We start from the raw sequence: 26,851 nt of genomic DNA, 5'->3' as shown, positions 1-26,851 counted from the left end.
AACTAAATATCTTTTCTTAATTAATACCTAATAGGTATCAGGATAATCATTACATATGTTATAATTTGGGAAAAAGATCCTAACTGGAATGAAGTTTAGTGTAGTGGGGTTTATTTATTAAAGGAACATAGGTTGTTCACTTAGCAAATTAATTTTTCCTGGAAAAAAATTACACTTAGCCTAATGAATTAAGTTAAGCTCTGCTGACGTCAACATGCATCGTGTGCATGGGAAGAGCTTAGTTCAAAGTTCCAAAGGTTATCACAACCAATCATTAGGTTAAAAAATATTAGGTTACCAAAGGCTATTACTCTTTCCATATTGAAAATGATTGCATAAGCATTGGCTAAATCTCACAATTTAATCCTACTTTTTACCGATAATTGTTAGAAAACATTTGTCAAAGAAGACATTCTCCTCTTTACAGGTCTGGTATGGCCACACCTATGTGTCAAGTTGGAAACAGCAAGATGGTGAATTTATGTCCAGCTATCTGGATCCTTGTCTTGCCTTGCTTGATTATGTCATTTCACTCTTCTGACTTGGCTGATATGAGGTGCCAACTGCGTACCAGAAGCCTTGAAGGGATGACCCTACCGGGGGACGTACTAATAGGATTCCTATTCCCTCTTCATCTGGACAAAGTTTACTACAAGCATTCTTTCACAGAACAGCCTCCAAAGGCCACCTGTACAACGTGAGTAAAAAAAAATTGTAGGGTCAATATAATTAAAAACTATTCCTTAGATGCATGGAACCCTAGGCTCCTCCAGAGGTTTCCAGGGGGTCCTTAAACAATGAGCATTATGTGTCTCCCCGACCAGTATAGATGACACCAACGGTCTTTTTGGCTATCTCTAAGGGTGACATTTTTCCAGTGGCCAGCAATGTAAGTGGCATTCTTCCTACTGACCACTACACCAAATGTACTGTGAGTTGTGAATATAGAAACTATAAGAGTGATTCCTTAAAGATCTGAAGGGCATTTCAAGGGTCCCCCCATGTGAAATTCGTTGAGAAATGTTGCCATTAGAGACATAGGTTACAAGGAGCTTTTTTCAAACCTCTGCTTGCTTTTCTGCACCAGTTCATCCTATTTCCTTATCTGATCATTCCGGAACACACACACTGCTGATCCCAGAACAACCTTCTTGCCACTTTCTAGAACTTTCCGATAGCTACAATTGAGTTTATAACATTTCTTGAAAAATTAAATGAGATTGATGAAGATAAAGCAGGTAGAGAGGAGTTGCAGGTTTTAGGGAGGTACATTGCTGTCGCTCACCCACAGACCCTCTGTAGAGCTATAGCTGCTCATTCTGCAGGTGGTTAGATTATGGTAACCTATACTTCAGGTTTAAATTGAACCACTCAAAGCAAATTGAATATTCACCTCTTCAATTTCCGGCACTACCAAACAGGGCTTACTTGAAGGAAGCATGCACTGTAAAGTTTAGGCAGAAACCAACACCTGGGAGTGTCAATCTCCTGTTGCTTTCACTGTTTTTTAATGCCATTCTCAAGTCTACATTATTGTTGTCTCCTGTAGTAATGTGAATGTCAAGGAGGAGGGGAAGAAATTGCTGAGTAGCATGCACCATGTGGCACAGGATAACATTGCCAAAAGTGTTGTGTTCTCATCTGTGGAGCAGTGCCCAATGCCATGGACAAGAGATATATAGACGATAGCTTTTTTGGCAACTTATTTTTCACAATGGAACCCCATTAAAGTCTTAAACAGGGTTTCCAGGCCTGCCTAGGTCTATATGGTGCTGTATTCGTATGTGTTTTAGGTTTTATCTTTATTTTACTGTGTAATCCAGCCAGGAACACAATTCCTCTGTTATGGTGGTTATGCTCAGTCTTCACTGCCTCTACAAAAGAGCATTGTAGCTACCCTGGGACTGTACTATTGTCAAGAGAAGGTTATGGCAGATAGTAATGCACCCAGAATAGGTGACACACTTCAAATAAGTGAAACTGCTGGCCGATCCTCATTTTTTGCATTCTCTTTCTTTTTTTTTTATAATGCTTTATTATTTTTTATTTGTGTTTTAAAGGTTCTTCTTTGAAAGCTTCAAGGCACTCCAGGCTACAGTATTTGCCATTGAAGAGATCAATAATAACCCCAACATTTTGGCGAATGTAACCTTGGGTCTCCAAGCCTATGACTCCTGTAATGTTCTTCAGCAGAATGTGAAGGCAACACTACAAATTTTAACAGGACTCAATACAGCTGTTTCCAACTTTCGATGTCTTCCACATTCTCCTCTTGCTGCTGTCCTTGGCCCTTCCATTTCAACACACGCAATAACAATAGCTCATATTCTGGGCCTCGGCAGATTTCCACAGGTAACTACTTGGCTTATTAAAGTAATTTGTGACTCTGCGACTCTTTCCAAGTCTATCAAAGGAAAGAAATGCCTTGAGTTGTGTTTTCTGTAAGTATATTTATGACATTCTGATATAAAATACTACATAAAAAAGTGGGGATTGATCAAAAAAGGTTCTGTAGGCTTTTTACTCTTTACTGATTGGTCCACTGAAGATGATCCTTTTCAAAATGTCATCCCAATCCCAATGCTGGACCAGTGGTAGTCAGCCATGGTTCTATATACTCCCATATACTTCCCAAAATGTTTAGGGGAGAAAAAAAGTTATCAGCTACAAGCAGAGAGAGGAATAAGGTGTGCCTCTATACAAATGCCTATGTATCAGTTGTATATTTGTTCACAGGACAAGAATCCAGACTTTTCACTCTTGAAGGCTGGTTCAAATGTCAAGAATCCACAAGTAATGAACCACCGATCTGTATAACAGTCATGTAGCCTCTACCTTTTATAGATGAATCCAGGGTTAGGCTGGGGACCCAACAAGGCAAGTTAGAAAGAGAGCCCACCAGCAAGAATACCTTTACCTGGCACAGTGCCATATTTTGTGAGTCATCAGAGGGCTTTGTGGCCTCCCGTATGGCACAAAAACGACTTATGGGAGAATTTCACCGGGGACCACCTGAGGTTTTTTTCCAAATCTCCTGTTGGCCAGTCTGACTCTGGATGAATTTCCTTGAGAAGATTTCACCTCCCTAAACATTTCCCTTTCTAATAAATACATATGTTTTTGTTGCTATCTCCTCCCTTATATCGTATTATCTCTTGCTCTGTCTCACTATTGTATCTGAGGCGGGACATGATTGTACACCTTCCCAATGGAGATATAAACAACAAAAAACTGGAAAAAGGTATCTTACTTTTTCAACATACCTAGAAAACCATAGAAAACAAAAGTTTATTTTGAGTTTATAAATAAGTCTACAAAAGAAGTTACTATGTATATTTATGTTTTCGCACACTAGACTTCTCTTACTATGACTATCAATCTTTCCTTACAGATAAGCCAGTGGTCAACCAGTCCACTACTAAGTGATCGCAGAAAATTCCCGTCATTTTTTAGAACGGTGCCAAGCGATGCCTTTCAGTCCCATGGACTTGCTCAGCTAGTATTGTATTTTGGTTGGTCATGGGTTGGGCTTATTGCTTCGGATGATGACTATGGCCAACAAGGAATACAGTTAATCAAGCAAGATATAATCAAGGCTGGAGCTTGTGTGGCGTTCAGTGAAAATATTTTAATGAACCAACCGGATCGTAATGCTCCATATATAGTAAATGTGATCAAAAGGTCTACTGCTAAAGTTGTGGTGGCCTTTTGTAATGAAGCTGATCTGACCATAGTCCTGAGTGAATGGTCAAGTCAAAATGTATCCAAGAAGATACTAATTGCCAGTGAAGCATGGTCAACAGCTAACCTATTTTCCCTTGAGAAATATTCAAACCTTCTTACTGGCACCATTGGATTAGCATTTTCTAGTGGGACTATACCAAATTTTAAAGAGTTTCTCAACAAGATCAACCCTTTCATGCCCATCCCCGTTACCACCCCAAAAAATGGAGGAGCACCGGCTTTCATGACCCAGTCACGTGGCCATCCTCGACTCCAATAATGTAGGGTCCAAACATTATGCAGAGACTTTTCCATGGTGCACCACAAATGTGGATTACTGATATAGGTATCCACTATTTATTAAAAAGGACCTGATTTTCTATTTTTCTGATTTTTCTCCAGTCCTATCTAAGCCCCCCAGTCAAAATGAGTGCAGTGTGTTTCTCCTGGTAAATTGGAGTCAGATTGATACAACAAAGTACCATACTCATTTTCTCATACCCTTTGCACCCTTCCTTACATATTTTAAATCCAAAACCAACCTCACTTACTTTAAACCATCATATTTATTGACTTCCATTCAGCATTCAGTATGCATTGGTATGTGCCTTTTCCCCTGAGAGTCGCTGTTCTAGACATCCCAGAGATAGATCGTAAATTTTTACATTCGTGTCACAGAGCTTGACAATAGGAGCCTACTAACTCGTTGAGACCTACCATGCCTAACTATGAAATTCGTTGGTAGTCCACATCATAATCACGCTTTACAATCACTTGCATTGTGCATTAGAGTAACTTGTTCCTTTGTGTCTTTTTTGGGGGTAAAAATCCCATTATAATATTATTAGGAATTATTTATTTACTTGAATTTATAAAGCAGGAATACATTATGCCCAGAAAAACCTCTCTCATAGTGTCCTGGCAAGGATAAAAACTTGTGAACTGGCGTTGCAATGATCAAAGTGCTAGCCATTGAACCAACCATGCTGGTGATGAAAAACAGTCCACATTTTTAAGTTCTAGGTTATCTCACTGATATATCACCTGAATCCATGGAACTAGATGTCCCACTGACATTGCTACATCGTTGTCCTTTGTAATGTTTCTTGTGTTGTCATTCTTCACTGTAATGATTTTGAAGTCCCAACAGTATTCAGACATCTTATCTGTCTTTGTTGAAGTAAACTATCAACTACTGTTACCTCCACAGCCTCAATAAATGTGCAGCCCTTAAATTTGTCCTACTGGCCTTGTCTCCTGTCTTTGACATGTCCTTCCATGTGACACTGGTATCCTCATTGTCTATGTAGACCTGCACATCCCATCTTTACAACCTGCTCTCCTCGCAAATACTAATACATTCTAAATAACTAATTTTATTATATCAAATAGTTTTACAGGTCAAGAAATCAAAAACCACTACATTTTTGATTATAATTTTTTTTTACTTATGTTTTATTGTTGCTTTAGAGATCAGTTTGCAGTGAGAGTTGTTCTCCGGGATTTCGCAAGGTTCCTAAAAGTGGACAACCTGTCTGCTGCCATGACTGCATCCCCTGTCCACCTGGAGAGATTTCCAATGAAACAGGTAAATGTGCAATCTTCCACGGCTCAGACAAATGCTGCTGATGATTACGGGCTGGCTTGAAATTTACATCCCCATTACACCCTAAACATTATGCAGAGAGCTCTCCATTGTGCTCTGCAGATGTCCAGTGGAAACCTATCCACTGTTTATTAGGCTTTCCCTGCATTTAACATGAGATTTTAAATGCCCAGGTTTGAAATTCAGGACTAGTCCACACCAGGGGGTCTACACCACACCAAACTCAATACCTCCTAAGAAGTGACTCTTCAAAGCTTGAATCTTTTCTAGGATGTGAGCTTCGTGTATACATACACATAGGGGCCTGATTTATTAAAGCTCTCCAAGACTGGAGAAGATGGACTATCATAGGGTAACCTGGATGATCCAACAAGCTTGGAATGACTCTAGTCCAGGATTAAAAACATTTGCCTGCTATTAGAAAATCTATTTCAGGTTTGCTGGATCACCCAAGTTCTCCCATGAAAGTCTATCTTCTCAAGTCTTGAAGATTTTTAAAAAATCAGGCTCACAGAGTCCACAATGTGGTGGGCCCTAGTGATCGTGGGGGGCATTTATTAAAAAAAACACACAGTAGTAAGTTACCTTCATGCATTTTATGCTGCTGACTCCAATTTTATAGTTTAAATAAAGCCTCCTGGTGTTTGTTCATTGTTGACCTCAGGAATGTTTATATGAGTGTAGCTTTCTTGTCTATTTTTTAGCAAAGTTGGACATCTCCAATCTATTTAGGCAAAAAAGATTTTGAGTTTTCCAAACATTCAGTATAATAAATAAATTCAATGGTCCCTGTATGTTCCGTATGTGCATTTAACTATCATCAAACTATACACCCAGGGTGCACCCCATCCCCAATGATCTCAGAAGTACAGCAACTAGGAAAGCTTAATTTCTTCTGGCTTGGCCGTAAGATTGTCCTGGTACTTAGAATTACCTACCATCAACTGACATAGTTACATAGTAGGTTAGGTTGAAAAAAGACATAAGTACCTCAAGTTCAACCACTGAAGAAATAAAGATATCTCAGATATAAAACCTTATAAGACATAGTTGGTCCAGAGGAAGGCAAAAAAAACCTGGTACAATTTGCTTTAGCAGGGGAAAAAAATTCCTTCCTAATTCCACGAGGCAATCGGATGTTCCCTGGATCAACAGTCACTGGTATTTTTACTTTAAATCCTTAATACCCAGTTATATTCTGTGCTTCTAAAAAACATTCAATGACAATGAATGAAAAATATTAAAAACTGTACTAACATTTTATTTTTTTGTGCAAATTGTCTTTCAGATTCCATCGACTGCTTTAGGTGCCCTTGGGATCATTGGCCTAATTCTCAAAAATCCAGATGCCTCTTGAAACCTATAGAATATCTCTCAAATGATGATCCACTGGGACAAACATTAACTGCTATTAGTGTCCTTTCCTTTTTGATTCCTGTTGCCATCATGAAACTTTTTAGACAGTTCAGGGCCACCCCTTTGGTTAAAGCAAACAATTATTATATCAGTTGTCTTCTTCTGATTTCCCTCTCTTTGTGCTTCCTTTGCCCTCTGATTTTCATTGGTTACCCCCATCGTGAGAATTGTCTCCTGCGCCACATTGCTTTCGGAATGGTTTTCACTCTCTGCATTTCATGCATTTTGGCCAAGACCATCATTGTAATATTTGCTTTCATAGCTACCATGCCAGATAGTACTCTCAGAAAATGGGCAAACCCAAAAGTGTCCTACATAGTCATCGCCATAAGTTCATTTATACAACTTATTCTATGTTTCGTCTGGTTGTGTACTTCTCCTCCCTATCCAGAATACAACACACAATCTAAACCTGGAATAATTATCGTCGAATGTAATGAAGGATCAGATATTGCCTTCTGGACCATGTTGGGTTACCTCTTTCTTCTGGCCTCCATTAGTTTTGTTGTTGCCTTTCTGGCTCGCAGACTTCCTGATAGCTTTAATGAAGCCCAATTCATTACCTTTAGCATGCTGGCCTTCATCAGTGTTTGGATTTCCTACATCCCAGCATCCCTCAGTGCCCAAGGCAAATATACAGTGGCCATGGAGATCTTTGCCATCTTGGCCTCCAGTTGGGCTCTCATCATCTGTATGTTTTTCCCAAAATGTTTTATCATCTTGTTCAGACCTGACATGAACACTAGAGAATTCCTAATGAGAAATTACATATAAAAGATAACATATTAGGTGGTAAATATGCTTTAAATTATCAGCACATTAAATATGACTTCTTTGACCTACATTTGCAACACAAAGAATATATGATATTAAAGGGAGCGCATTCCTTCTAAAATAAATGGTGTGTAATGAACCAATGTGCGTAAAGTACTTGTTAGTGCTACATATTAGTGAATGGGACCTAGATGGAATATGGTACAATAATGGTACCAAACTCTAAAAGGTTTATTGGATTCTCCAGGTACTCTCATGATAGTCTATCTTCTCCACTCTTGGATAGTTTTGATAAATCAGGACCCTTGTTTTTTAAATACTTTCTCAATACAACATACTCCACCAGAATGCACAATATACAAGAAGGATAGCTGGTCAATTGATTAACTAGGTAGATCATTTTATCAGAAAACTAGTATTTATAGGCATGGCCAGTTTAGAGTATGGCAAAAAGGGCAATTGACAAGTGACCCAACTGACAGAATGACAAGGGTTCAGGAAGGCCCCACTGTGCATTTGGGGGCCCAACCTATTATTGCCCCATGCCTGTTGAGTTTTTTAAGCCTTTACTTGAAATCTTCCCTGGGTTTTTATCCACATTTTTTCACTTCTATGAGTCTAACTGGGCCAAGAAGCTTTCTTCTACAGTTCCTACCGCTACTCATACATCGCTATTTTATATTGTTCCAATATCTTCTTGTGGCTAAAACATATTTTTCATCACTTTAACATATAAATCTATTTTGTGTCCGATGGCACTGTTTATTAAAACAGAACCAAAGTGAAACATAAAAAAATCACACTTACCTATAAATCCCTCAATCGGGCTAGAGACGTCCCATGCTGTCCTGGAATTCTCCTTTATCTCATGAAGGAAGTGCTAGGTGCTGCCATCTTCAGACGTCTTCTTTCTTCTTCTGGTTACATCACCCGGCCCCACAATGCACAGGTGCGAGAACAGGTGACATAAATCAGGTCAGCCTGCTGTAAAGGGGAAAAAAAAGAACGCCAATCCCACGCATACCGGGAGGGTCACGCCTCTGCGATCAAGACATTAAGGGGAGGTGCTTCATTCTTTTTTTTTTTTTTTTTAAATAGTGTTACAGTAAAAAAAAATAGTATTTTTTCTTTATACAGTATAAAACGATTGTCTACCCTTTTATTTAAAGTAAAAATTTGAGTTTGTGGCTGCTTTAATAACAATTTTAAAAAAAGTAAAAGGGTTTTCCTATACTGTGTTGTAAAACTATGACTAACACATTAAAAAAAAAAAAAATTACACACATGTGAAAAGATTCAGCTACCTCATTAAACAGATACTAGGACGGAATATTATAATTCTTTACAGGCAGACTTTGCTCTTTTATAAGAGACTCGGTTTGAAGACAGTAATGTTCCCATCATTTAATACCAATAAATGTAAAAAGGGAATTGTACAGATGTCTTGCACAGGAGCCCTTATAAAATGTCCAGGTAGTGCGAGAAGATGATTATCAATATATATATATATGAAAAGGGGGCATCCGAGCTTACACCAGTCTACATTATAAACATTTATTTCCATACAATAAAACTTGCTTTGATTTTCATTGGAATTTAATAACTATTTATTCTCCCTGTTGAAAATAATAATTATCTCTTGCATAAGTTGTTTTTTTTACAGCGGCAGAAAATCCCAGAGCAGCCTAATTGACTTAATTTAGTTCCTTGGGAAAAAAACATCTATGTGTCGTATTCTATAGAGAATTCTTCTAACTGTTAAATTGCACAGAGAGTATTTGTAACATTTAATGGAAAATGACTTGCGGTGATCTGACATCAGACTCTAAGGGGTTAATAAAGTGACAAACAACAGAGTGATCTTAATATAAAAAGGGGACATAAACAAATTTTAAGAAGGTAGGGGACAACGGACTATAATAGTAAGTAAAAGGGATCAGGTTGTCACACATTATTTACTCATGAGCCTACAATAAAATCTTTGATGCTATTTACTGATATCATAAGTCTTTTAATGATGTTAGCCACTTTGATAAAGATAAAAGGAAAAAGTGTACCCTGTTGTTATTTGTAACAATGAAAATGAATGGGTCACTCCTTCCATATACAGCAATGGAGTTCTCTGTTTAGGCAAATTGAGCTTCTGATGGCCTTTAATGTATATACGCTTTGGCCATTTTCTACTTTTGAAATCCAAATCATCAGGAAAAAAAACATTCTATTAGTACTGTTATAGCGATCACAAATCTAAAAATGTAAGAGTGTTGGATGTGCTATACTTGGCTTGGAACTCAGAGATACACCTCGATATTAACAACATGTTTTATATACTGTAACTATATATATAATTGTATTATTTTTTATAGTAAAGGCTGCTTTACATTGCATACTTATACATATTATTATAATAATATTATAAACACATAGAGGTACAGTTACAGGTACAGGCCACCCTTCAGAAATGAGTCTTCAAAAGTGACCACTATACTTGGAATTCATTGGACTATCGGGAGCTCTGAACTATGTAATACAACTGATCAGATGTTAAAATGGTATCGGGGAGGACATTCTAAGAACTAGATCAGTGTTTCTTGACCATAAGTGAACCCTTGAAAAAACTTTCAGGTCTTGGGGAACTCTTGCTAAAATGACTAGGTGTCTCAATGTATATTGGCATGGTGGTCAGTGGGATGAATTCCTCTAACATTGCTGGCCATTGGGAAGAATGCCACCCTTAAATATAGTGAAAAAGATCATTGCAACGTCTGGAGGAGCCCTGGTTGAAAAACAATGCTTTAGATTGCCCCTGGATATCAGCATTAGTTGTGACTTTGCTACATGCACAACTTATTTATTCCTAATACAACAAAAATACATGTGTGCCTTGCAAAAAAATGCGGATCTGGTTTTATTAATACTGAATTTTATGCATCAGCGTGAGTACCTAAATTTCACTTCTTGCAACAAAACTCAGGCTAGAAGAGGAAGAAGTTACTCATAGAGATAATTGTTTGCACTGCATTGTTCATAGGCTAGCAGGAGACATTAAAGAAGTAGAGCGGAATGACAGATAGATGAGCTTATCAGTCTCCTGCTGCTCCATCATTGTCCAGTTACAGTTCAGACAGGGCTCTTAGAACTGAATAGGAAGAAATACAAATCATTTTAGGTATAACATTTGATTTTTATGTATTATATAGATATTTGTATTTGTCTAAATGAAGTATAGAAGCGGCCACTGCTAATCTATCACTCTACAAATGTTGTTTCTTTGGCTGTTATACAATACCATGAAGTAGCTAAATCAGAATTAGTGTGGAAAGCCTATTTTGTGAATTTTATAATTTACCCGGCTCTCTGTCTTTTGGGTAATTCACTGAAACATGGACATCAGTTACTGCTCCAGCAGAGCTTGTATTCATAAGAAGTCATGTAGGGGTGTAATGATGGATATTTGTTGTAAAACAAAAAAAAATGTATTTAATTAAAGCCAAGATTCCACAATCAATGATTGTCATTAAACTCCCAGATCCAGGAATTATCATTGACTCCTTATGACCACGCATTGATTGTTCCCATGGCAGAGCAAACTGGGCAAATGGCCGGAGCCTCCTCCATCTGAGGGCCCTAACTGACAGAATGGCCTGAGCGCAGGGAGCTGGAATGCTGTGCATTTAGGTCCCCCACTTCATACTTGTCCAGGGCCCCATTCAGTCTAAATCTGATCCTTGTTGGCCATCATATAGTGATCATCAGTTTGTTCCTTTCACCTCAGTTTAAGTGACACCAATGATTCTTTTGGCTGTCTGTAAGGGTGACATTCTTCCCAATGGTCAGCAATTTAAGAGACATTATTCCCACTGATCACCACACTAATGTACTGTGATTTCTGGAAATAATTTAAATATAGAAGGGGTTCTCTAAGATGTGAAAGGTATTTAAAGGGTTACCCCATGTTAGGTTGGGATACACTGGTGTAGACATACTCTCCATGGGAATGAATAGGTGTGCAGTGGGCAAACATGGGGCCAACTTAGAGGCTGGTGATACCCCAGGTGAATACAAGACCAGTTGGAGTGCTGTGAAAAGGTGAGACATTATGCAGTTATACTTTAAGGCTTATTGGAGGTCCTGGTGCCTGTCCCACCTATTGAATATGTTCCTATAGGTGAAGAGATTTAACAACAAGACCATGTCATCCGAGATGTGTATGTACAATGTCTTCTCAGGATAATCTATCTCAGTATGCTGGTCCAGATCTACACTGTAGCATGTCACCTTCTCTTCCATCTCCTTCTACTCCACCACTGCCATGGACATCAGTGCAGACTGGATATCTCAGAGCTTCAGGAGGTCAAACAGCTGGGAGATATATTAGTAGGAGTTGTGTTACCCCTTCACCTTGGAGCTTCTGTCCACATCAATTCCTTCACTGAGAGACCACCTGGAATCACTTGCTCGGTGTAAGTTGTAAAAATTGTATGTTAGATGTCCTTAGGTCGCTGCAGTGCTTTCTCTATATTGATGACATTTCTTCTGGTCAGAAAAGTGTGCACTGGGCATGGGAGGTTAGTGAATTTGAGAGAAGCTTGAAATGTTAACACTGGACTGCACTATGAGAGGAAGCTCTGTGCTGATGTTAGTGGAAAAAACAAGGCCCTCTGAGACCCTAATCTAGGTCTTTTTCTTTTGGAGATTTGATTGTTCTTCCATTTGGAACACTCCTGATACTATGAACCAGAAAGTTTGTATCTTTTGTACTGTTAACATGTATGCTAAAATTACATTTATTCTACAAAGCAACCCAAGCATGTGGAATTCTAATCATTCCTAATGCATAATGAAGGGTCCTGTGTATATACTATAGATGGAGAGGTACTGGATGAGTCATAGGACTGGAAAGCCATCGTTTGCACATGAGTAAGGAATATCTAGTACAGTGTTTTCAACCTTTTTTAACATTGGGGAACCCTTGAAATAGCTTTCATCCAAAGAGAATCCCTTTTATAATTACTATATCCACAGCTCACAGTATATCAGTGTGGTGAATGCCGCTTACATTGCTTACCATTGTGAGAAAATGTCACCCTTACAGACAGCCAAAAAGTTCATTGGTGTCACCTAAATTGACCTGAAAGGCACACATTGCTCATTGTTTAAGGAACAACTAGCAAAGGAACAACTAGCAAACTTGGGAAACACTGATCTAGAGGAACTATGTAGACAAATTACCCCACTTTAGAAAAAAGGACACTACCCATACCCCCACCACCCTGGATTTACCAAGTGAATTTAGAAACCGATGCCTGAACAAGGCCAAGTAAAACATGTAGGTTCTTCGTTGATGGACTACAGAATTCCTCACCATCACAGTTAGTTAGAAGTTTGTTGGATTGGCAGTTTTTTCTCTGTACTGGCATTCTTTGAAAATTGCTGCTTTTAAAAGTACCATGAGCAGATTATCATTTTGTTGTGTTAATTATTTAGATTCCACTTTGAGAGCTTCCAACAGCTTCAAGCCATGATGTTTGCCATGGTAGAGATTAACCAGAATCCTAATATTCTTCCTAACGTGACGCTGGGCTACCAGGCCTATGATTCCTGTGACACCCTCCGTCTGGACCTAGGCAGCTCTTTACAAGTCTTGAGTGGGACCAAAATGGCCATCCCCAATTATCGGTGTCTCTCCAACATTCCTCTAGCTGCCATCATTGGACCAGCAATATCCACCCACTCAATACAGCTAGCCAATATTATGGGACTCTACAAATATAACCAGGTAATTTCTTTTCCAGACATAATGATTCTATTTGATCCTTCAAAGCATGCTTTTCACTGTTAGTGGTGATATATATAACGTTAACAACATGCCTCAGTAGCTTGTAACTAATAAGTATATAGGGCTGTAAGCCCATTGTCAAGGTATATGGTCAGTTTTCCCATTGTCTGATGGTTGTCAGTGGGAGTTACAAGTAACTGGGAGCTAATCATGAATAAAGCATGCATGGCCTATGTTCATATGGTTTACTCAAGGGTGGTCAAAATGCTGGATGATTTGAAGAACTGTATTTTGCAGAAAGAGATTTTCTCATCTTGATCTCATCTCAACAGATAAGTCATTTTTCCACAAGCTATCTACTTGGTGACCGCAGAAAATTTCCATCCTTCTTCAGGACTGTTCCAAGTGATGCCTTCCAATCTGTCGGACTAGCAAAGCTGGTGCTGTATTTCGGTTGGACCTGGGTAGGGCTTCTGGCTTCTGACAGTGAATATGGTCAGCAAGGAATCCAGTTAGTTAAACAAGAATTACTCAATGGTGGAGCATGCGTGGCCTTCACTGAGAACATAATCATGAATGATCGAGAGCACAATGCACAGCACATAGTTAAGGTTATCAGCGCATCAACAGTCAAGGTCCTTGTTGTATTTTCCACAGACATTGAACTCTTTGCTATTCTAGATGAGATGTTGAAGCAGAATGTTACAGACAAAACATTTGTGGCTAGTGAAGCTTGGTCCACAACGAGTATACATTCTATAGACAAATACTCCAAACTCTTGTCTGGCACCATTGGCCTAGCATTCTACAGTGGAAACATTCCTGGACTTGACACATTTTTACATGCCATCAATCCTTCCATGTCATTGGGAAGGGACTGGATTAAAATATTTTGGGAGGAAACCTTCAATTGCAAATTTAATAAAGAAAGAAATACCACAGACATTATTGACTCTTCATTTAGAGAGTGCACAGGAGAGGAGAGTTTGGAAAACATTCAAAACAGTTTTACGGATGTCTCCAGTTTACGAACAACATACAACGTCTACACAGCAGTCCATGTTGTGGCCAAAGCCCTGGATGATTTAAAGAATTGTGTCCTACAGAAAGGAATGTTTTCATCTTATCAATGTGTAGACATCTACCATTTCAAACCTTGGCAGGTGATTTAATTTATGGAATTTTTTATGGGGGCTTTTTATATGTCCATACGTTTATGTGCACATAATACACCTAGATGAACTTGTTGGGCAACCCATTCCAAAACCAACAGCATTATTGTAAAATTGGCCACCACTTGTAGCTATAACTTTTCTAGGATGGCTTTCTGGAAAACATTGGAGTATGTCCTAGCATTTGTGAGGTCAGGAACCCAGAATGCATTGGAAGACCTTTTATGCAATTGGTGTTATAAATAATTACAAACGTGTTTAGTAGGTTTGAATTCAGAGCTCTGTCCAGGTCTTTATGGAGATGGCTTTGTGCATGTCAACGCTCTTATGTGGAGCGATATCCAAATCCTTTGGGCACAAAATATAGCTAAAACATATAATGTTTTGGTTGTTAGACCTGAGTTCTAATACTCTGGGTGAAAGTCACATGTTCCTTTATGCCCAAAAGCAGATGTCAAATGGGGTTGGGGGAGACAGTTCAGGGAGACTGGAGGGTGACTATAGGCAGTAGGGCGTCTTCATTTCAGTGCTCTGCAAACCAATAAACTGAGCTATATAAGGATAAATATTTTACGTGATTCAGTCATTTACAACTTACTAATTGTATGATGATCATATCAAAGGAACAGAAAGTATATACTAAATCCATAACCCAAGAGGTCAGCGAAATGTTTTTTTTTTTCATTTGAAGCCAGAATAAATTGAAGTTACAAGGGTTTTAGGGTACTTTTGCATTATTGTATCCAAATAATCCCTGATAGTTAATTGCAGGATTATACATCTTTAACAAATTGTGGCCCTCACAAATTTGTTGGGTGTTCCAAACATGAATGCAATGAAAATGTCCAACACTAAGACAAGAACTAAAGCAAACCTTTGATACTACTAAAGGTTTTAAACAGAGCCACAAGGAAAGTGGCCATTGTTATCTGGAAGATGGTAATTTCAGGTTTTGTGTTCCACATCATTGCCAATGTCTTCCCTCACCTTTTACATCCCAACATTAGCTAAAAATCAATAACTTCAGGTTTCATGTCCCTCAAAATTGACACCATAGCTAACATCTACCTCCCACCTTTTTCATTGTCTATATTACCTATTACCAAGTCCCAGCACTGTCAAGATAGGGGCAGTTGATGTGTTTGTTAAGATTTTTTTTGCTCTATGTATATAGACAATGAGGTCTTTTTAGGTAGATTCACCTTCACTATTAGTATTGGCATATGAAAACCATTGTTGCTTGGATTGAGATTGATGGCAAGTTCAACATTTTAAAGTTGCCACACAAACAGAAGATAGGAGGAACTTTTCCAATGGAGACACATGTTCCTACACTTGTTCCTATGATACTGCCTTCCCTAGTTTGAGAAAATGTAATCTCACTGTAAAATACCCATTGCAACACAAAAAGTAGAAAATACCTAGGTTTTTAACAATTTTCTAGTCCATGTCCTAAAATTTGTACACTTTTGGTACACTTGTACACTTTTTGCCCACTTTATACTGAACCTTCTGATGCACATTCAATCCTGAAAGATATCCTTCTCTTTCTCAATCTCGCAGCTCCATTATTATATGAAGAAAGTCCATGTGAGCCTTAGTAATGGGAAGGAGTTTTATTTTGATGAGAATGGAGAACCACCTGCAATCTATGATATCGTAAACTGGCATTTGAGTCCAGATGGTGCCATACGGCAGGTGAAGGTTGGCAGCTATGACAGTGCTGCAGCTTCTGGCCAAGTTCTCACCATCAACTCAAGTCTGTTATTTTGGGCTTCTAAAGATAATCAAGTAAGATCATTTTAATTATACACTAATTCAGAAAAAAATATATAAGTTCCCCATTGTGGGTCAATCTTTGTCTAGGTATATAAATATTATAGCATTATATCCAGAGGGTTATAAACCATATGCTAAAGAGACTAATTGAACATTTTCTCAGGTCCCTCTCTCCGTATGCAGCGAAAGTTGTCCACCAGGGTTCTGGAAGGCAGCTAGACAAGGACAACCTATCTGTTGTTTTGAGTGCATGCCTTGTCCTCATGGAGAGATCACCAATAAAACCAGTAAGTTAAATGTGTAGAAACCTTCTTCTAGACATCAAACCGTGATGACATTAAAACCTCAACTTGATAACAGAATACAGATTTTCCAGGTAGTACTGACTGGTAATAGTACTGACTATTTTGCCTAACTGAATCATGCTGTTCTATCATTATTTAAATCTCAAGCAAAATCATAAAAAGAATCATCATTTTTTTAAAATAAAATTTGAAATTATCATGAAACACATGAAAAGAAGTGTTTTTCATGCAAAAGATCTCTATAGAATATCCTACAGACTTGGTCTTAATTTCAATTTGAAATGTTTCGCAGACAGTGTACATTTCCTTAGGAAATATTGACACCAGCACCCCCTTGGACATCTACTCTCAGGTCCAAATTGTTCCTTCAAACATGGAAACATGGAGCCGGGACATACACATGACACAGCAGCAGGTAAAACAAACAACCCCAGAATGGCTTTGTGAAGAATAAAGAAAGCTATAAGGAAAACATCATCAGTGTTAACTGGGATGAGCGAGCGAGATTATTAAGTTCGATCTCGCAGCGAATTGGGCCGCTCTGGCTTACCGAACATTTAAGCGATAACTGCCTTGTGATTCACCATGAGGTCGTGTGCTCGCCGAACAATCTAGGGGAAATGCAGGGGTGCGGGAACGGCGACTATTTCCGGCGAGAATGGCGCGGCTGGAAGCGAATCATTTGCTCCCAGGATGCACAGCAAGGCCCAGCAGCACCAATCAGCAGAGATCTCAAAATAGGTATATATACAGGGAAGGAGCGAGGGGTTAGTCACAGAATGGCGCGGCTGGAAGCGAATCATTTGCTCCCAGGATGCACAGCAAGGCCCAGCAGCACCAATCAGCAGAGATCTCAAAATAGGTATATATACAGGGAAGGAGCGAGGGGTTAGTCACTTCATGTTGTATTCTGTGTGAGGGAGAGAAGCAGGGAAAGAAGTGCACTGTGACAGGGACAGGTTAGAAGCCTGTATTTCTCCCAAAAAAATACAGATATTTAACCGTGATAGCACTTGCTATATATCCACAAAGCTAGAACAATGTCTGTATTTCTCTCCAAAAAAAAACAGATATTTAACTTTGAAAGCACTTGCTATATATCCACAAAGCCAGAAAAATTTCTGTACTTCTCTCAAAAAAATAAAGATATTTAACTGTGATAGCACTTGCTATATATCAACAAAGCCAGAAAAATTTCTGTACTTCTCTCAAAAAAATAAAGATATTTAACAGTGATAGCACTTGCTATATATCCACAAAGCTAGAACAATGTCTGTATTTCTCTCAAAAAAATACAGATATTTAATTGTGATAGCACTTGCTATTTCTGTATTTCTTTCAAAAAAATAAAGATTTTTTATTCTGTTCCCACTTGCTATCAAAAAAGCCAGAAATAATTCTGTATTTCTCTCAAAAAAATACAGATATTTTATTCTGATAGCACTTGCTATCTATCAAAAAAGCCAGAAAAAATGTCTGTATTTCTCTCAAAAAAATAAATATATTTTATTCTGATCCCACTTGCAATCTATCAAAAAGCAAGAGAAAATTCTGTATTTCTCTAAAAACTGCAGATATTTAATTCTAATACCTTTTGCTATCTATCAAAAAAGCCAAAAAATTCTGTATTTCTCCAAAAAAATACAGATATTTTATTCTGATCCCACTTGCTATCTATCACAAAAGCCATAAAAAATTCTGTATTTCCCTCAAAAAATACAGATATTTAATTCTAATACCTTTTGCAATCTATCACAAAAGCCATAAAAAGTTCTGTATTTCTCTAAAAAAAAATACAGATATTTAACTGTGATATCACTTGCTATATATCCACAAAGCCAGAAAAATGTCTGTATTTCTCTCAAAAAGTTCTGTATTTCTCTAAAAAAGTACAGATATTTTATTCTGATAGCACTTGCTATCTATCAAAAAAGCCAAAAAAATTCTGTATTTCTCTAAAAAAATACAGATATTTTATTCTGATCCCACTTGCTATCTATCAAAAAAGCAAGAAAAAATTCTGTATTTCTCTAAAAAAAAAACATATATTTCATTGTTTTATACCACTTGCTATTTACCAAAAAAGACCAAAAAAGATAAAAAGAGATTTGTGTCCTACTATATAAAAAATACAGATACGTCTGTCTTTGATACCTGTTACTATTTACCAAAGAAGACTGTTTGGTACAGTGAAATTTCTGGCCTACTTTAAAATAAATACAGATTTTTTTTTAACTACATTAGTAATTTATTTGGGAATGGACAAATGTTCAGTGTACAAAATGCGCAATATTTGAAACAGTTGTATTAAACAAATCAAAGTACCTAAAATTTATACAATGATACATTTTAACAGACTATGCTGAAACCCAGAAATAGAGTAAGATAAGTAAAAGTAAATAAGTAAAAGAGGCACATTGAGTTGTTCTGTGCTTGGTCTCCTAGCACCAATCTTATTTTAGGAATGACCCATTTAGAGATCATGGCTTTGTTTACTCCTATCTCACAAGGAATCCATGGCTGGTAACATCATATTCTTTTAAAGCCTTTTCTCTTCACCTTCTTTGGGAAGCTCAGAGAATAGGTTCTCAGTCACAGCTAAAGCATCTGCCTTTGCTAGGAGAAGAGCATTAAGATAACTGTCAACTAACAATGTAAGTCAGCGAGCATGCCACCCAACATAGCTTGATGCAAATCTAGAAGGTGCGATACTTCCAGAGCCAACACTTTCAGCAAAGTAGCAGAGAATGGATGATTGAAACACATATTAGAATTTTGTTCCATCAATGTTTGTTTGATATTCAAGAAATGTACTTGTGCATACGGCATATTTAAATACTGAGTCAAACATTCCTTCACAGTAGATGTTCAATGAGAAAGACCACCAGTCTCCATGGAAAACAAGTACACATCACCCACCTGTGTACCAAAAACATTGTTCAAAAACACACCATATTGGTGGGACAAAATATCTCCTAGCCAACGACAGTCGTGGGTGACCTTTAGGATGCTTTTGTCTTCAAGCACCACTTAGAAGACCTTTTTTAAAGATCCCTGGTCTCATAGTGAGGATGTCAAAAGGGTAAACATGATTTTTTGTGCCCACCTGCAGCCAACACAATTTCCCATAGCGACATATGTTTAGGCCACAAGTTCCCAAGCTCAAGACTTTTTGGTGCTGGAGATGCAGAATTTTTCTTCTATTGTCTCTCTTTCAACCCCTTGGCCTCTTGAGTCTTCTACTGTTTCCACATTTAGAAAATTTTGGCCAAAAAACAGTCTTGCTCCTCTGGCGGCTTCACCAGTCTTCAAATCCATGACTTTAATCAGGAGAACAGTGTGATCTGCATGAACACCAAGAAAAACTTCTTAAAATCTTCCATAATTGGTTGTAATCTTGATAGTCTTCCTAATGATACAGCTCAGAAAACGTTCACCAGATGTAGACTCCATATAGAAATGGTAATGAAATTAATTCAAATAAATGACAGCCTTCTGCTGTGTGAGTTAGGCGGGATTGCAAACATTTGGGAGCCCCAATACAGATATTTTAATGTTTGATACCTGTTCTTATTTTCCAAAAAAGACCGCTTGGTACAGTTAAATTTCTGACGATGGACTACATCCAGCTCAAGATGCCAGTTACCAATGCAGTCCCCGCTACTTCTCAGGGCCCACCGCCTCCTCCTCCTGCTGTTGCATCCACCTGTCAGTACTCTATTCACTTAAATTGTATGTAGTACATACTTCTGGGTGACATTGATGATGCACTACACCCATCTCTAGATACCAGTTACCAATGCAGTCCACGCTCCATCTCAGGGCCCAATGCCTCCTCCTCCTGCTGTTGCTGCTGCTGCCTGTCAGTACTCAATTCACTAAAATTGTATTACACACTTCTGGGTGGCATTGATGATACACTGCACCCAGCTCTCCATGACTTTTACTAATGCGGTCTCTCTGGCGATAGCTGACCAGAGGCCACCCTTTGCGACTGCTCTCGCTGACCCACGCTCGGTCTCTTGCCCTCCATCCTTTTGCCTAATGTCACCGCACTACTTGTCCACAATTTTATGGGTGGCATTCCTAACAAGTTTAACAAAAGTTTGAGGAAATTTCCGCGAAACTGTCAGAGGCCTTCTCGCTTATTTCTAGTGTTAACCCCTCACTCAAAAAATCCTTGTAAACAGAACCGCTCATGTACATTCCTATTTTAATGCCAGTCAAGACAAAGGGACAGTGTGTGAAATGCGTAAAATTGAGTTTTTGGGTTATTTGTTTGGATGTTCTTTCTAATGGTGAATTATGCTTCTTTTCATGTTTTTAATGATTGTTTTAAATTATATTTAATAAAACAATTATTCTTTTTATAATTTGGTTAAAATTTGAATGCCTGAAAAGTTCCTAATTCTGGTTTTGGAACTATACTTTAGTTTTTAGCAGATTTGTAATGTCGCGCTTTCAATAAGGTTTTGCTGGGAAATAACAATATCAAACCCTACAGTTTTGTACTATACTGTATACTCCAGATACCATCTTGGAACTTCTTATTCTAGGCTAGCTATAAGTCTCACAATCAATTTCCAGAGTGTAATAATCAGGGTAGTGGAATTTTATAAACAAATTGTGAATGTGTTAAATATATATGTTCACTTTGACCCTTTTACATAGGAATTTCAGTCATAGTAATTCTATAACAAGCTGTTAAAGTATTTATCCATTGAGCAGTGGAGAAACTATGTGTCCTTTACTGAGGTGCTTCACCCATAAGGACTTCTTCACAGGTAGATGAGAACCAGTGGTGCAGATTTTCTGCAGGTACTGGATGGAGATGGTTATACACGGGATTGGTTTAGTTGTTAGGAACCGCCAGATTATTGGTTTTCCAGGTATGTTCCAGGTGAAACACTTTGAGTGGTAGTAACAAATGTTCCAACAGAAGAACTTGCAGAAGAGAAATAATTTTAGTTTTAGTAGCAGTAGGAACTGCTTGCGTGATGCCACCTACTTTCACCTCCTTCATTATCCGGGCAAGTCTTTGTGCTCTGTGACGTAACAACTGTTATGAAATTTTGTGATGTAGGATTTTGGAGTTCTATACATTGTATAAGGAAGTGTAAAGAAAATATTAATAATCTCTAGTAAGTTCATTCTTTATTTATTCAGATTCTATTGACTGCTCCAGATGCCCTTGGGACCAGTGGCCAAACAGCCAGAAATCTAAGTGTTTACCGAAAACCGAAGAATACCTATCCTACAATAATCCATTGGGAACAAGTTTGACTGTCATATGTGCCATATCCTCTTTAGTCCCTGATTTGGTTTTAAAACTTTTCATTAAGCATAAAGCCAGCCCAGTAGTAAAAGCCAACAATTACCACCTAAGTGTTCTTCTTTTGGTTTCCCTTTCTTTTTGTTTTCTCACCTCGTTGTCATTTATCGGTTATCCTCAACGTGAAAAATGTCTCCTTCGTCAGGCTACTTTTGGCTTGGTATTTGCCCTATGCATCTCTTGCATTCTGGCTAAAACTATCATGGTGGTCCTTGTATTTATGGCCACTAAACCAGGCTGCAGTTTGAAGAAATGGACCAGTCCACATGTATCCTACATGATCATTTTGGCTGGGTTTTTGTTACAATTTATCTTGTGTACAACCTGGTTATCCCTTGCACCTCCATTTCCACAATTCAGCACACAAATTCAGTCTATGGTTATTATTGTTGAGTGTAACGAGGGATCTCCTATTGCCTTCTGGACCATGTTAGGGTATCTCTTTCTCTTGGCCTCCATTAGTTTCATTGTAGCCTTTCTAGCTCGGAGACTACCTGATAGCTTCAACGAAGCCCAGTTTATTACCTTCAGCATGCTGGCCTTCCTTAGTGTCTGGACCTCTTATATCCCAGCATCCCTCAGTGCTCAGGGTAAGTATACTGTAACTATGGAAATCTTTGCCATTCTAGCATCCAGTTGGGCTATGCTGATTTGTATGTTTTTTCCAAAATGTTTTATCATATTATTTAGACCCCATCTAAATTCTAAAGAGTACATAATGAGTAAAAACAGACTGAAATGAAGACACAAAATATGAACTGAAAATTACTTGGAATGAAAACCAAGAATAAAGTATATTTGTTTTTCCACTCCAAGTAAACCATCAATTGACTCCATTCTAGGTTCCCCATTCCCTTGGTATTGTCTCAGAGTATTATTTTATTATTATCAATGTCTGTATTACAAACTCATGAATATGTATATCTAATAAATATTTAACTTTTCAATTATCTCTGATCTGAATATTCTTCCTGTAAAGTAAAAAAACTCATGAATTCTTGGCTTTGTGTTATTTAATGACTTGTAACTCTTGGCATCATCAGCAGCAAGATTCATCTTCTTTTGATCGTTTCCACCAATCCGCATCCTCTAAAGGACCCTGATATCAATTGGCAGACCTGGAACCCAAAGTACTGATATACTATTGCTTCCAGACATCCTGATCTTGTATCTATATTATGATGAATGTAGATTGTTTGTAAGCAAAAAACTAATCACAAGATAGTATACCACAGATTTCTAATTGGTTAGCTTTGGCTTTTGACTGGGCCATGGTTCTAAATTTCAGCACAGATTTGACTGTTTTAATTTGATCCGTTTTCCATTTTTGCTAAAAGGTGAAGTTCTTGCCCAGTTTCAAAACAGGGTTTCATTCACAAATTACTATGAGGCCCACATTTCTTGCTCCTGGTCCTTTCAGTCCCTGTTTATAAGATAATCTTTACAACCTAATCATACCACCACCTTGCTTCACAGTTTAGACAAATCGTCTTTAAATCAGGCTGTATTTATACTGTAAAACATTAGATCTGGACAGAGAGGCTTCATCTATTCCTCCTATTTTTTACATTTGTGATAGAATGAAACACATAAAAGTCTCATTTTAGGATTCAGACATTGTGGTCCAGTGTTTCACATGTTTTACTTTGAAATGCATGTCAAGCGTAGGTAAGTTCTTGTTATTGGCGGCATGGAGTACACAATATAGTTGAAAGGATGAGTTTGAACCACTCTGTATTTTATTTTTTGGATCTAAATGAATGTTCCCGCAGGCAAAGAAGGTCAAACGCAGCAATTTCCTCCTATCGGTCTAAAAGCGTCAGCTTTGCTTCCCATCAGTTCATTGGGGAGAATGATGTTTTTTTGGAGCATTCTTATAATTATAGTTCCTAATTAGATGTTTTTTTTTTTTAGTCCCAATCCCAGAACACCAAAATTGGTATGCTAAATACATAGAAAAAAACAAATAATGTAATGCTTCAGAAACAGGGATCTATGCAGGACAATTTAAAATACAACGTTTTTATTTATTTTTCTATTCAAATTTCACTGTAAGATTTTTAGGTACCTGAAGCAAACCTATTACAATTTTATAAAATGTCACTATTTATTAGATTTATGTGGAGTTAACATGTAAAAACACAGTTAAGGACATTCATTGATTAAACTATTCATTGATTAATCAAAATATTTTTTATGGTCTTACGCGTTTCACCGCTTGGCTTCATCAGCAGGATTTACTTTCATGCAGAATACATATTGATTTTGGTACTTCATCTACAGTGTAAAATATATTCCAAGATGACTATTTTCACCCATGTTTGAATTAATCAACTTTCCCATAATGTTCATAATGTTAAGTACTGCTTTCATCAATTACCAGAACAGTCTTAAATTAAACACTCAATTTAGATTTCATATCACCAAATTGTGCAATATTATTATTATTATTTTTAATATTATTATTATTATAAAAAAAGAGGGTTTATATAGCGCCAACATATTACACAGCACTGTACAATAAATAGGGGTTGCAAATGACAGAAAAATACAAACAGTGGCACAGGAGGAAAAGACCATGCCCCAAAGAGCTTACTATATATATATATATATATACATATATATATATATACATAATATAATTTTATTTTATATATATAAAAGCTTCCCAATGCATGGATCTCATTGGCTAGTAAAGGTACAATCATTAACAACCTTAATTATCAATTTGCGTGTTAAAGGATCGTTTTCTCCAAGACTATATTAAAAGAACCTGGGGGATCTAACAAACATCGAAGCAGGAAAGAATGTACTGTGAGGTGGGCGTACCAGTTTCTGTGATCTATTGGTCAGCTTTTTCGATCTACTTTTCTGATCTCTCTCTAATTTTGCTCTTTTTTAGGAATCCAGATTTTGTTTTACAATTCTCACTTTTTTATAGTGTTTTATGCATTGTTCTACACTCCTGAAGAAGCGCTCCACTCGAAATGCATACACATAAAATCTGCATATTTGGCAATTGTGGCCTTATGCTATTGAATATCTGGATATGAGTACTGATTTTCTGCGATGTATTGCGTTGCTTTGCAATTTGTCTGTTTTGACTTTTTAATGATTGTTTAATAAATGGTTTTTAACCACGCCTTAAAGATAACAGTTTCTGACATTTTCTAAATAGAAAACCACAATAAACAACCTGTACCTTTAAAAATGACCCAGTCATTAGCATATAAATATATATAATTAACATATAAATTGTATATATATAGTTGAGTGATGAAAGGTTTTATCTCTTTGTGCAAAATAGGGAATTCCTTTGTGACTATAATTATATCATTATAATAAGTATCCCAAGAACCCATCTGCATTTCCTACCCTTGGCTTCACTTGGGAAATGTTAACAAATTGTACTAGGACCATATCCATTACATTTGTACAGTGGGGTAATTAAGCATAACCTATAAATGCTCTTTTGGTTGCAGTGACAACATCAAATGAAGCTTTTAGCAGAGTATCAAATGGAAGAGAGTCACTGTAGAGAAGTCCAAGATTGTAAAATTGTAAGTATGATTTTAGCCTCTCAAGTGAGGACTTTTTTATTATAATGTTATAATTTTATATTTTTTCAGTAGATCTTTGTGTATAATGTATAATTAAAACAAGCTTAGTTATAACATTTAGGGTAAATGATACTTGATGTTGTTCTCTTATGTTTTTCTTTGATGTGAAGAACATCAACGTTGGAGCACACCTCGAAAAAAGGTAATCGAAATCCCATATATGTTCACCATACAGGGGGCATGAGAATTCAAAAACTGAATTTGACCTGATTTGTGCTGAGTTGTATCTTCGGACATAGGATAGATCATATCTGGATACGTTTGAACCTCCGGAAAAGAAGGCCAGACTCAGCTTTTCATGTCAAAAGCTTCTATTTGAATGCATGCATCTAATTTTTATCGAAATGGCTGCAATTGACAATAATCCCCATCGTTAAGCCTTTAAGAAGAAGTTCATTGAAAGATATCCTGAATTTCTTTTCTCCCTTTTCACTTCATTGTTTTTGATGGTCCACAAGCCCTACCCTACTTGGTAACTCAATTTGACCACATGATTTTTTACCTGAACCAATTTGTCCTGACTTATTTGACTTCACCTACCTTATATTTACCAATGTCCAAAGTTAAAAATCAGTGAAACATAGGACAAATCAGTGCCATGCTACGCACTTTTAAAAAGCATAAATATTCATACTTGTTTTTTACTTTAAGAATAAGAGAAGATTTATTTTCCATCCATTCGTGAGTTTTTTATACTACTAAGGGCATGTTATTAAATTATTTTGGACTTCAAGTGGCCTACATTGGGTTCATTTGTGATCAGTTCCCAATGCCAATGCTGCTTTTTTCTTTTATAACAATAATTGACATCATCTGTGTCAGAGATTTACTGCCCAGATGGCCATTTTTTTCCATCATATACACAAAACATACATTAAATATCTTGAAAAAAACATTGCACAACCTGCACTGACTTTAAAATTTGCATGCATTGATTCCTATTGTGTTATGTGAACACTGCTTAAGCTTAAATTAAGACTTATTTTGTGTGAATATACTACCGGTATAACTGAAATAGAAAATAATTTAACATTATAATGTGCAGAAAATGAACACATTCAACATTTTGCACCAGCTTGAACATTTACCCCATTCATAAATGGGCACATTTACATATATATATATTAAGTATAGGGATGGCTTTTTTGCCCTTTGTTCAAAGTGATCATTTCTTGGTGACTATAACTATGATTAGGTATCTCATACATCTGCCTTTTCCTGCTCCTCTGTCTCCTAGGAAATGTTGACTAGTTCTACTAAGCATATATTCATTCAATATGTACTGTGGGGTAATTAAACAATATATAAAAGCTGTAATGGCATTTAAAGGTTGCTTTTGCCACAG

At 37.3% G+C, this 26,851-nt stretch overlaps 2 protein-coding genes across 2 annotated transcripts; both read left to right on the top strand.

Annotated features, from left to right (window-relative positions):
• The first annotated feature begins 587 nt into the window (after window positions 1-587).
• On the top strand, window positions 588-7,519 carry LOC140322292 (vomeronasal type-2 receptor 26-like). The gene is made up of 6 exons (XM_072398873.1): window positions 588-697; window positions 2,061-2,352; window positions 2,737-2,793; window positions 3,392-3,499; window positions 5,194-5,311; window positions 6,618-7,519. The coding sequence occupies exons 1-6, from the start codon at window positions 588-590 to the stop codon at window positions 7,517-7,519; spliced, it is 1,587 nt and encodes a 528-aa protein (XP_072254974.1).
• Window positions 7,520-11,510: 3,991 nt separating this feature from the next.
• LOC140322291 (extracellular calcium-sensing receptor-like) lies at window positions 11,511-22,628 on the top strand. Its single transcript, XM_072398872.1, has 6 exons — window positions 11,511-11,608; window positions 13,007-13,298; window positions 13,631-14,461; window positions 16,034-16,261; window positions 16,413-16,536; window positions 21,721-22,628. Exons 1-6 carry the CDS (start codon window positions 11,511-11,513, stop codon window positions 22,626-22,628), a joined length of 2,481 nt encoding a protein of 826 aa, XP_072254973.1.
• The last annotated feature ends 4,223 nt before the right edge of the window (window positions 22,629-26,851 follow it).

The sequence above is a fragment of the Pyxicephalus adspersus genome, chromosome 2, assembly GCF_032062135.1.
Source record: "Pyxicephalus adspersus chromosome 2, UCB_Pads_2.0, whole genome shotgun sequence".
NCBI lineage: Eukaryota > Metazoa > Chordata > Amphibia > Anura > Pyxicephalidae > Pyxicephalus > Pyxicephalus adspersus.
The sequence above is the reverse complement of the archived record's forward strand: the minus strand, read 5'-3'. Positions and strand labels throughout refer to the sequence as shown.

Bases quoted from the DNA above. Each gene is read 5' to 3' on its own strand.
- LOC140322292 (XM_072398873.1), top strand. From the start codon at position 588: ATGACCCTACCGGGGGACGTACTAATAGGATTCCTATTCCCTCTTCAT. The intron at 2,353-2,736 runs GTAACTACTTGG...ATTTGTTCACAG, and splicing joins GCCTCGGCAGATTTCCACAG to GACAAGAATCCAGACTTTTC. The intron at 3,500-5,193 runs GTATTGTATTTT...TTGTTGCTTTAG, and splicing joins CCCATGGACTTGCTCAGCTA to AGATCAGTTTGCAGTGAGAG.
- LOC140322291 (XM_072398872.1), top strand. From the start codon at position 11,511: ATGGGAATGAATAGGTGTGCAGTGGGCAAACATGGGGCCAACTTAGAG. The intron at 14,462-16,033 runs GTGATTTAATTT...TCAATCTCGCAG, and splicing joins ACCATTTCAAACCTTGGCAG to CTCCATTATTATATGAAGAA. The intron at 16,262-16,412 runs GTAAGATCATTT...ACATTTTCTCAG, and splicing joins GGGCTTCTAAAGATAATCAA to GTCCCTCTCTCCGTATGCAG.